This window comes from Serinus canaria, chromosome 1A (assembly GCF_022539315.1).
Source record: "Serinus canaria isolate serCan28SL12 chromosome 1A, serCan2020, whole genome shotgun sequence".
In the NCBI taxonomy this organism is placed as follows: Eukaryota; Metazoa; Chordata; class Aves; order Passeriformes; family Fringillidae; genus Serinus; species Serinus canaria.
Window position 1 is genome coordinate 13995416 of NC_066314.1, and position 10455 is coordinate 14005870.

Sequence of the window (10455 nt, forward strand, 5' to 3'; positions counted from 1 at the left end):
TTTGAAAAGTAATTGTACCCATTAACTAGTAAATAAAGTTGTGCATACTGAAAACGTGCTCCTTGCGTCTGTATGTTTGGGGGTTTCTTCTTTAGTTTTGGGGTTTTTAAGTCTTTGTGAATTCCCGTTATGGGGAGATAAAGCATATTATGAAGGGATCAGTGTCACGCTTCCCTTGGGTCTGTTTTGAAGATCAACAGAGACAAAAGGGAAAACCTGTTTCCTCTGCCTTGTGTGGGTAAGACAAGAAACGTTAGGCTTTAATGGTAGCTTTTCAATGTTAAGGCTATAAAGATAATGAGAGGCATTGCCTGTGGGGGCACAAGATCCCAACGCGGGAGGCTTTTAGTGAGACAATCACCAATGTGAAGCGCATGGAGTAGAGTTACCCGTACTTGAGGGTTGTGGAAGGACTGCTCAAGGCCATTTTCTAGTTAAAACCTATGACTTCGTTGTATTTTTTTTTCCTTTCTTCACTGCTATTCTTCAGCATCGCACTGAATTACACAGGAATTAAAAAATGCTAAATTTAACATGAAGTCCTCTCCTGAACTAGTGAACTCTATTGCTGTAAAGCCTCTGAGTGCTCTGGAGATTCACCGTTCCATCACTTGTACAGGGTGTCAGCAAACTGCCATTTCCAGGCTCCAACTTGAGGCTGACCAGCAGCAGCCGAGAGCGCGATGCGGTGTCACACCTTCCCAGTGTTTGAGGCCCGCACCGCACAGCGGCGGGCCGGGACATCCGCGGCTCCTGAACTGAGAGACCCCGCTCATGTTTTCACTCCACCCTTCCCCCCAAACCCAGGGGGGACGCCTCCCAATCCCAACGAGTCGCGGCGCTGCACTCCGGGGCCGCCGCGTTCCCGCTCCGCCACGAAAGGCCCGGCCCGGAGCGCTCGGCCGGGCTCGGCCAGCGCGGCCCCGCCGCTGGCGCCCCGCCCGCGCCGCCGCCGCTTCCGGCCGCGCCCTTCCGCTCCCACAGCGCCCCGCGCCGCATCATGGACCACAATGGTGAGCAGGGGGAGGCCGGGGGCCCGTCCGTGCCCGGCCCGCGGGGCCCGCGCCCGCCGCCGGACGGGGAGCGGCCAAGCGGGACAAGCGGGCGCGGGGCGGCGCAGGGGCGGCGGCGGCGGGCCCGGCCCGGCCCCCGGGAGCTCCGGCGGGGCTCGGGTGCGCCGCGGGGCCTGTTCTCTGTCCGGGCAGGCGCGGCGGCCCCGGTGCCACCTGCGGCTCGGCGGCGCCCGGCGCTGCCCCTGCCCCGAGGGCGCTCGGCCGGGCCGAGGGGCCGCTGCCGGCGGGACGGCCGGTCCCGGGCGGAGCGGCAGCCGCGGGTTGCGCCGGCCGGGCCGGGGTGGCCGGGCCCGGCAGCACCGGATGCAGCCCGTGACGTTCCGGAGGTGGGGGAGAGACGCTCGTTTGCCCGCGGCGTTTCCCGGCATCTGTGCCCATAATGTGTTTCCTGATTCCGTGTTTGTTTGTGGCCCAAGAGGAAACTTCCTCGTGTGCTTAAATTCGGTTTCGTGGTTTACGTGTCGTTTGCCGGTGAGCGCGCTGGCGTAGCTGGGATCCTTTGCTAGTTAATGCGCTGGCGTAGTGCAGTGAATAAATGAATTCACGTGGGCTTTGTGCTAGGGTGGTTTTGGAGGTTTTTTTTTCCTTTCCCCTACAAAAGGCTGCATTATGACTCTATCTGTATAAAGTATTTGGGCTGTATTTGTGAATTTTAATAAAACTTGAAATGCAAAAATAAAACTTAAGTTGATGAAGGTGACATTTCAGTAGGTTGCATTACTTCTAATTAGAGCTTCTTTAAGTAGTCTCAACAAGTTTGGTATGTTTGTCATAGTTTTTTCTGGACATAAGCCTGCAAATTATGCTCCTGCAGACTAGAATTTATTATCCTTCCGTGAAGCATGAGTGATTAATAAACTTGCTAGTTTGGGTTAGTTAAGCAGGTAACTCATGTAACTATTCCTGCCTTGAAAGGATATAAGGAGGAAAAGTGACAGAACCTATTGGCAGTTCAGTGGATTAACTAATAAATAGGTTTTTGATTTTTAAAATTCTTTTTAGCTATCCCATTTGCAAATGGATTGAGTTGTTGCAGAGACTCCTTGTGGTTTATGGTGCTGTGGTTTTGTGAATTCCGGTAGAAAACAGAATTTCCCAACATGGGGAAAACAAGCAGCTTTACCTGTGATGCCTTGGTCGAGCACTCCCTGGGGAAGCCTGATGACATACTTGAGTGTTTGCAGGTTCATCTGGACAGCTGAAAGAAATAACAAATGACCAGAAGTAAAAAAAAGCTTTATTGCTTTTGCCTTTTTGTTTATTGCCTTTTAGAGTGAAACATATCAAACTCCTCTTAGAACTATGGTTGACAATCTGAGGAAACTGAGGGCTTTTGATTTGGAGGTACAGGACTGTCAGGGCACAGTCCCAGTTTGAAACTGACACATTTCCTAGCTTTGCTGGGAGCTGCTGAAAAACTGAGAGCAATTCCGTTTTTTCTTGGTTTTGCTTCTACTTGTTGCATTGTGTGTGGTGGTTACAGGCTTTGAGAGGCAGCAGTTGGTGAGGCATTGTGCAGAATTACACTAATGAACCCTAATTTCAGCATCCTGCACTGCAATCCTTTGGGGCATCTGCAGTCTCGAAGCCTGGAGTTCCCTACCCTGTGGAACTGCAGGCTGTAACTGCTCTGGGCTCACCCCTTCCAGACTGAGCATGCCCTGCTTTGAAACACCTGTGGCATTTTCTGTTAAAATCCCAGTGAGATGGGAAGATTTGTGAAGGATGTAACTTCATTTTTGTGTGAATGAGATGCTGTGCGGTGGTTTCAGATAAACTTGCTGGAGGTTGAGGGGTCTCCTCATTGGTGTTGCTTTTGCATTACCTGGTCTATCTCTTGGAGCCTGTGCCTGCTGATGCATGTGTCAGGCTATTTCTTGCTTTGTTCACCCTGGTACTTAGATGTAAATCTGGTTAAGGAGAATTTTGTATGTAGCGGGGAACAGTAATTTTCAGTTTAGGAAGGATACAACTACATATTTCTAAGTACCAGTATTTTTGTGATACTTTATAATAAACTTCTAAGTGATATGTCAAGATGTTGATATATAAATATATCAACTGTTAATATATGAACAGTTAATATGAATATATGAATAGTTTCCTTCCTACTGCAATAAACAATATACATAAATTGTAAAAATTATCTTTTCACATAAGAAATTCCATGTAATCAAGGTTATACAAAGAATTGACTCTCCAGTGCTCTTCACACTGAGAGAAGAGCTATAAGGTTAATGTTTCTGTTGTGGAAAAATGTGTGACTAGCTAGCTTTATTTTTAAACTAGATTTCCTAAATTCATTGCTGGTCACAATACAGTTTTTTGACATGACTTCTGGAATAAATTGTCTGTGAAGATACCTATTTGTAGTGATTAAATTTTGATATGTTGTAGGAGTCTTAAGTAAGCTTTAAAAATTTTTTTTCTTAAAACATTTCTGTTAATATTTAGCCTCTTTAGAGACTATTAGACAAATGAAAAAATCTATACTTTTAAAAATTTTTTTTCACAGACAATGATTTGCAAGGAACAAATAGTTCAGGATCATTGGGTGGTCTTGATGTCCGTAGAAGAATCCCTATAAAGCTTATTTCAAAACAGACCAATAAAACCAAACCTGCACCTCGAACTCCAAGAAATATGAACAGGATGCCTGCGAAGACACAAGCTGGTGATGAAGGTAAATTCATATAAATTCCCTGTAGTAGGGAGGTTTATTGTTCTACAGCATTGTTCAAGACTCACTCAGAGACTTCAGAGTCCAGGGTTCTGTCCAAACACAAAACAAGTTTCAAATCTCCAAGTACTGCTGCAGTGTAGGGCTTCAAGTAGTGCCCATTTCCAAACAGGCTCTCTTACTACTTTGGCTCTACCTTTCTGTAGAATGGGCTCAGCAGATTGCAAGTGCTGTGGCATGTTTTGATGATTTCAGTAAAAATGACCCATGCTCTTAATAGCAGCTGGTGTCAATTACGAAACTGTTGTGGTTGGCTTGTGTCTTTCTTCTCTTTCTCCTTTCCACAGAAGAATTTGATTATAACAAGGAGGAGCGATACGAATGTAAAGGAGGTGAAATGTTTGGCAATCAAAGGAGATTTCCTGGACCCATTTTTTGGGATTATAAGGTAAAGTCACGGATCTTTGCCTGCGTTTCATACCAAGTTGTAGATAGTCCTGGTAGATACTTGGTTAATTAAAAGGTTTTCAGTTATTTTTGTCTGACTAAAAATTCATCCTCTGCTTTCTCCTGTTTGTGCTGTTCTTGCTTCCTTTTCAGCTAGTTCAGAAATAATGGGCATGTTGATGATAATTGAAATGAGACGCTTTAGTGATGTTGGGGTTTGTTTTCTCACCCCCTTCTCTGTCCTACCAGATAAACTTGCTGGGGGAAAAGGATGATACACCAGTCCATTTCTGTGATAAGTGTGGATTGCCCATCAAAATGTATGGACGCATGGTGAGTGAAATTACCGGTGGAAGATGCAGCTGTGGTTTCCCTTTAGATAAAATGAGGTTTTACTGTGTCTGTATGAGGCTTCTAGAGATTATTGATTTCAACAGGCATCTGAATAAACAGCAGAATATTCCAGGATGGAGCTGCAGGCCTTCACTGCTCAAGTGTTTTTGTTCCATCTGTCTGATTTTGCTTTACCCCCTGATTCAATAAAGGAAGTCTGAACATGTTAAACAAAAAACAGAACACCATCACAAAGGAAAAAGCCTTCAGGTTCTGGGGTTTTGACCTTACACCGCTTAGGTTTGAAAAGAAGCTTTTTTATCTCAGTTGAAGACTTGCAGTGAAGTTAGAAAACACTGTTCACTTTTATGTACCCTTAAAAATCCCTGAGATTAATTTAGATTTCTAAGTGTGATATAACAGGCTTCAGCATCTGACTTAATCACAGTTAATGCTTTTAAAACTTTCCTTCCTTGCCAGCAAGACAAGTGTAATCAGATTGCATATGCAGCTTCTGTGAAAGTTCAGTAATAGTTCAGATGGTAATAGTGAAAGACTCAGACTTCTGCCAGTGTTTTTTACCATCACTACCCCAAAACACCCCAAACTCAGCATAAACTGTTCTAGAAGGTTTCTGTGCAAAGATGCTGTAAATTGTTAACCACTGCTATGCTTGTTCACCTCATATGTAACTTAGTTACTTTAATTATTATAAACTGTGTACTGAGGGGAGGAACTGTATTCTGCAGAATGACATAGATATTAATATGTGATGTCTTAACAGAAATGCTTTATTTCTAGATACCTTGCAAGCATGTTTTCTGCTATGACTGTGCTATACTACATGAGAAAAAGGGAGACAAGATGTGTCCAGGGTAAGTTATCTCAAGATTTGTTATTAAAGGAAATGTAAGAAAGTAACTTAAATATCTCATTTCAGATACTCTATTAACATGACTCTTATTTATGTACATTTAGCAGAGGCAGTAGAGTACTCAAAATTTTCTAGTTCCTATTCAGTATTTTGGGATTGTAAGAGATCAGTGTTTACTTTGTTGGTTTTGGGTAGGTAACCCAAAAACAACAAAGTTGTTATTGCTGTAATTTGAAAAGGAATTAATGACAGTTTGTTTTACTTAGTGAAAATGACTCGTGTTATATTTTAATGCACAGAAGAATTTGAGAGATGCTACTTAAAAATTCTACCTCATGACATTTTTATGTTCTGTAATAGTAACATTTTGATATTTATAAACTAGGTGAAATTCAGAATCATTGACAAGTTTCTTTCATTGCTACAGTAGGGCAAAATTGTCAGTTCTAATTTGGCTAATTACATTACAAGGAAGAATGCACGTTGAGCTCTCTGTGATGACAATAAATCAATATTCTCTTTTAATTTAGCTGTAACGAACCTGTGCAGAGAATTGAGCAGTGTGTTCGAGGATCTCTCTTCATGTGTAGCATTGTTCAAGGATGCAAGAGAACTTACCTGTCGCAGAGGGACTTACAAGCTCACATCAACCACCGTCACATGAGAGCTGGCAAGCCCGTTACTCGTCCTCCCATTGAACCCGTACATCCTCCTATCGCCCCACCGCCGGCCGAAATTCCCGAGCGTTTCATAATGCCCCCCGAGAAACATCACATGAGCCACATTCCACCCAAGCAGCACATCATGATGCCACCTCCTCCTCTGCAGCACGTGCCACACGAGCACTATAACCAACCCCATGAAGACATCCGTGCTCCTCCCGCAGAGATGTCCATGGCTCCGCCGCCCCCCCGCCCCGTCAGTCAGGACACCTTCCGCATCTCAACGAGGAAACACAGCAACTTAATAACTGTCCCCATCCAGGATGATTCCAGTTCAGGCGCTCGAGAACCGCCTCCACCAGCGCCCGCACCTGCTCACCATCATCCTGAGTACCAGGGTCAGCCAGTGGTGTCACACCCTCATCACATTATGCCTCCCCAGCAGCACTATGCGCCGCCCCCGCCGCCGCCTCCGCCCATCAGCCACCCTCTGCAGCACCCTCCGCAGGCGGCGGGCACCCCCCACATGGTGTACAGCCAGGCTCCGCCGCCGCCCATGACCTCTGCCCCACCGCCCATAACCCCGCCGCCCGGACACATCATTGCCCAGATGCCGCCCTACATGAACCATCCTCCTCCGGGACCTCCCCCTCCTCAGCATGGAGGCCCACCTGTAAATGTAAATGCTCCCCCTCCCCATCACTATAATCCCAACTCTTTGCCACAGTTCAGTGAAGATCAAGGAACTCTTAGTCCCCCTTTCACACAACCTGGGGGAATGAGTCCAGGGATATGGCCAGCTCCAAGGGGGCCGCCTCCACCTCCGAGGATGCAAGGGCCTCCTGCTCAGGCCCCCCTTCCTGGACCACATCACCCTGATCAAGCCAGATACAGACCCTATTACCAATGATACAAGCAACTATATGAATAGAGAATGCCATGAAGAGGATACAACTAAATACAAAAGCCTTTTAATTAATTGTTTTGGGGTTATTTTGTTGTGGTTTTTTAAGAATACTGTCATTTTGACTGTAAGACATTTTGAGGTTTGAATCTTAAGTGATTTTTAAGCCTTGGCCGTAGGACTCTTAACTTCAAATACTCTGTAGTGCTAAAATAAGTGGCTTAGTAGACCACAGTTGCATTTTAACAGAACTCCTGTTGCTAGTGTGGCTAAATTGTCCTAAGATGATCACTTGTAATATTATTTCCTGGAGAAGATGAACACGTGTTGTACCATTCTGATATTGTTTTTGTTAAACCCAGTGTTTTTGTTAACCTGTGTACAATAATTAAATTGAAATATGGTTGTAAATGTGGTGAGTTTTTATATGAAGTTAACATACACATAGTTCTGGGACACCATTTCAACACATATACCTTCCAAACAGCAGTGTAGTGAAATATTAAAGGAACTTTAATATTTCTCCTACTGCCATTTACCGTTACTCATGAGGATTTCAGGCTGAAATGAATTCTTGGCCCTAGAAATCAGACATGCAGAATTCTGCATTTACCACATTCCAGCTTTTCCATTTTTTCCTTTATGCATCAAAATGAATATCAAAGATAGAGCTTTGGGCATGACATGAAACCATGTATTGTGGGATTTTTTTTGTTTGAGTTGTTGGAGTTTGTTTTAAAGCTAGTTTTGATTCAGAAGGTTCTGTTTACATGTAAGCTACTCAGTGGAGTTGAATTCAAACTACTGTGTTTACCTATGGCTGTGTTTGTGTGGAAGTGGCTCTGAACTGGCTTGCCATGTCCATGAAAAGCAGCTTCTTTTAGGCAGGGAAGTCACATCTGCCTCTCTTGCTTTATATAATGTGTGTACAGTAGGAGAACTTCTCATTTGGATAATATGAGAAAAGTGGTCTGAAATCCCCTATGAAGAAATAAAAAGGTACACATTATTTATCTGCTTTGATTTTGTGAGACGGGTTTAGTTGAACAGTCACTCATTAGGTGTTTTGCTTTTCTCAAAAACTAGCAATATAAGCAGGCTTTTAGGTCTGATTTTGTCCAGAATTTTTGTTTTATGAGAATACATTTAAAGAGAAACATAATATAAAATGAGAAGGTTCCTTTTTAGTGCAGCTGGTAGCAGAAGCAGACACTAACAAGACAGTACTATCTATTGATTGGAGTGTTTATCTTTTCATTTCATATCAGTATTTGCACTGAACCATTGTTTTTCCAAATGCCATGTTTTTGGCAGTGGTGCTTTTAGATTAAGTCCTTTGGGATTTTTTTAAAGTTTGTAGTTTCCTACTGTTCTCAAATAATCTGAGCCATCTTAAAGCCTCAGTGTAACTTTTTATGTAAAAATTCTTTTCCAGAATCATAAGTGTTAAATTTATGAAAGAGCTGTGACAGTGCAACATTCCAAATTTTGAATTTTTATGTCTAAACTTCATATTTTTAATTGGTAGAGCAAGGGCTCTTTAGATTTATTCTGTTCTTGACTGCCATTGATTTCCTTGTGACCACAGCCAAATTTTTTAGACTGCCTTTTGAGTAAATACTTCTTTAGAGACAGGATTCAAATAAATTCTGAGGTATGCAAATGGCCAGTAAGTGTCAACTGCTTGAAAATCTGCTTAGCTGTAACATACTTCTTTCTAAGAGAGAGTTATTTGGTTTGGTTGCTCTGAAAACTAAGTAATTTTAAATAAAATACAGTGGTGAAGAAAAAGAGGCTGATTGTGATAGTGTGCTATGAAATGGGCTGGTGGAAATTTTGCTGTTTCTATTCATGTGAAGGCAGAAATGGCTCTGCCAACATTCTTTTCTTTCAGTAACTGACAAACACATGAGGAACTTTTGAGGACCCCTTCTGTCACTGTGAAGTTGACTGGGACATTTGTGTTACAGCACGTGACTTCATCTGTGAGGAAAGCTGCATGTGTGATTCTTGTCCTTGGCCTGTGCCAAGCCAAGCTGAGCCCAGCACAGCTGTGCTGCAGGGACTCAGAGGGCTCCAGCTGCCCGCTGGCTGTGCTGGGGCACGTGTGGCTTCCCCAGGGAGGGCTGTGCTCCACTTCACCCCTGCTCTGGGCTTGGGAAAATCAGACATTCTGCAATGAGCTGCTCCCCACAGTCACAGGTGGTGAGGACTTGAGGCCACTCCATTGTGCTGGGTTTTTAAAGAAAGTCAGGTTGCAAGCTTCTGTTACATGTTCGCCCATCTCTTGACCCAGATGAAGAGTTCAAAATAGTTCTGTATCCAGAGCTGTTCTTGGAGTTACTGTTAAAGTGCTTTCCTGAAAATGCTGAGGCACATGAAGTGCCTTCACATGAAGGAGGGAAAACAGCAGGTTTTGCTCCATCAAGAAGCACAGAAGATGAATGTATCTCTACCATTGTCACTGTAGACAGTGTGTGAGAATTTTTTTCACTGTATTTGAAACAAAGGTGACATATGTCATAGGGACAATGATTGCCCAAAATATCAGTGGGATCCCTTCAGCTAGTTAATGACCATGGACCAAAAGTCTGTGATAGAGAACTTAGCTGAAAAGTCATCCTATACAGGCAGGTCTTGAACTTGAGTCAAATTTCTATATTGTCTTGTAAGAGGAAGATTTAAATATATTTTTTTAATTATTAAATCTGGATTAGATTATATATATAAATCTATTACCTATGTAACTAAGGGCACTGTTGATGTTTCCATATTTACGAAGTTTAAAAATGCTTCCTCTGCTTGAAACCCTGTGTTAACTGTCTTTTCAATTTATTTTTGTTTTAGGGTGTTTTTTCCCTTGATTTGTTGGTTGGGTTGTTTTTTTTAATAAATACCTGGTCATTTTACCGAGAGGTTACAAAATTCATGTGTTGTATTTAATTGTGCAATTGACAGAGTTAAAAATGGTGAGATGTGATTTCTTTGGATTCCTTCTTACTGTAAACACAAACATTTGAATTTAATTAATTATGTTTATTTTGAATAAATATCCTTGTCTGTGGCAGTGATCTCCTTCCCGAAGCATTGCCAAGCAGATCTCAGGTTTTAAAGAGAACTCTGACATTTAAATTTGTCAGCCATTGCAGGTTCCTCTAACAATGTCACATAAGCAACAGAAAAGAGTTTGAGATGGTTTGTGTTCACCATGGAAAGAATGAAAGGACACCAGCAGATGGCCTGAAAACAGCTGTGCTTTAGATGCTTGTCTCCTTACACTCTATCCTTGATTCTATCTCTAACTTTGCTTCCAGAGTTGCCTGCAGCCATGCACACTTTATAACCAGGGGACCATTGTGTGAACTATACTTTCTGTTTGTGGTGGGGTTTTTTAATACTGTTAACTTAAAGACTGGTTACCTACATGTGAGAAGTCATATTTTTCTTCTAAAAAGAAGAATTAAAACTGAATTATTTTTTAA

General features: G+C 42.9%; 1 protein-coding gene across 3 annotated transcripts; it reads left to right on the forward strand.

The window, feature by feature from the left end:
* The first annotated feature begins 960 nt into the window (after window positions 1-960).
* On the forward strand, window positions 961-10044 carry CBLL1 (Cbl proto-oncogene like 1). Of its 3 annotated transcripts, none has more exons than XM_030238287.2 (6): window positions 961-1013; window positions 3589-3756; window positions 4101-4201; window positions 4450-4533; window positions 5335-5408; window positions 5938-10044. In XM_030238287.2, exons 1-6 carry the CDS (start codon window positions 1001-1003, stop codon window positions 6977-6979), a joined length of 1482 nt encoding a protein of 493 aa, XP_030094147.1. In that variant the 5' UTR covers window positions 961-1000; the 3' UTR covers window positions 6980-10044. The 3 variants fall into 3 exon arrangements, with proteins under 3 accessions (XP_030094147.1, XP_030094148.1, XP_009085073.1); XM_030238288.2 differs by having other exon boundaries at window positions 4104-4201; XM_009086825.4 differs by lacking the exon at window positions 961-1013 and adding an exon at window positions 1073-1544.
* Window positions 10045-10455: the final 411 nt, after the last annotated feature.

Excerpts from the sequence above, each read along its gene's own strand:
- CBLL1 (XM_030238287.2), top strand. Across the intron at positions 3,757-4,100 it reads GACACAAGCTGGTGATGAAG|AAGAATTTGATTATAACAAG; the intron begins GTAAATTCATAT and ends TCCTTTCCACAG. Across the intron at positions 4,534-5,334 it reads TCAAAATGTATGGACGCATG|ATACCTTGCAAGCATGTTTT; the intron begins GTGAGTGAAATT and ends CTTTATTTCTAG.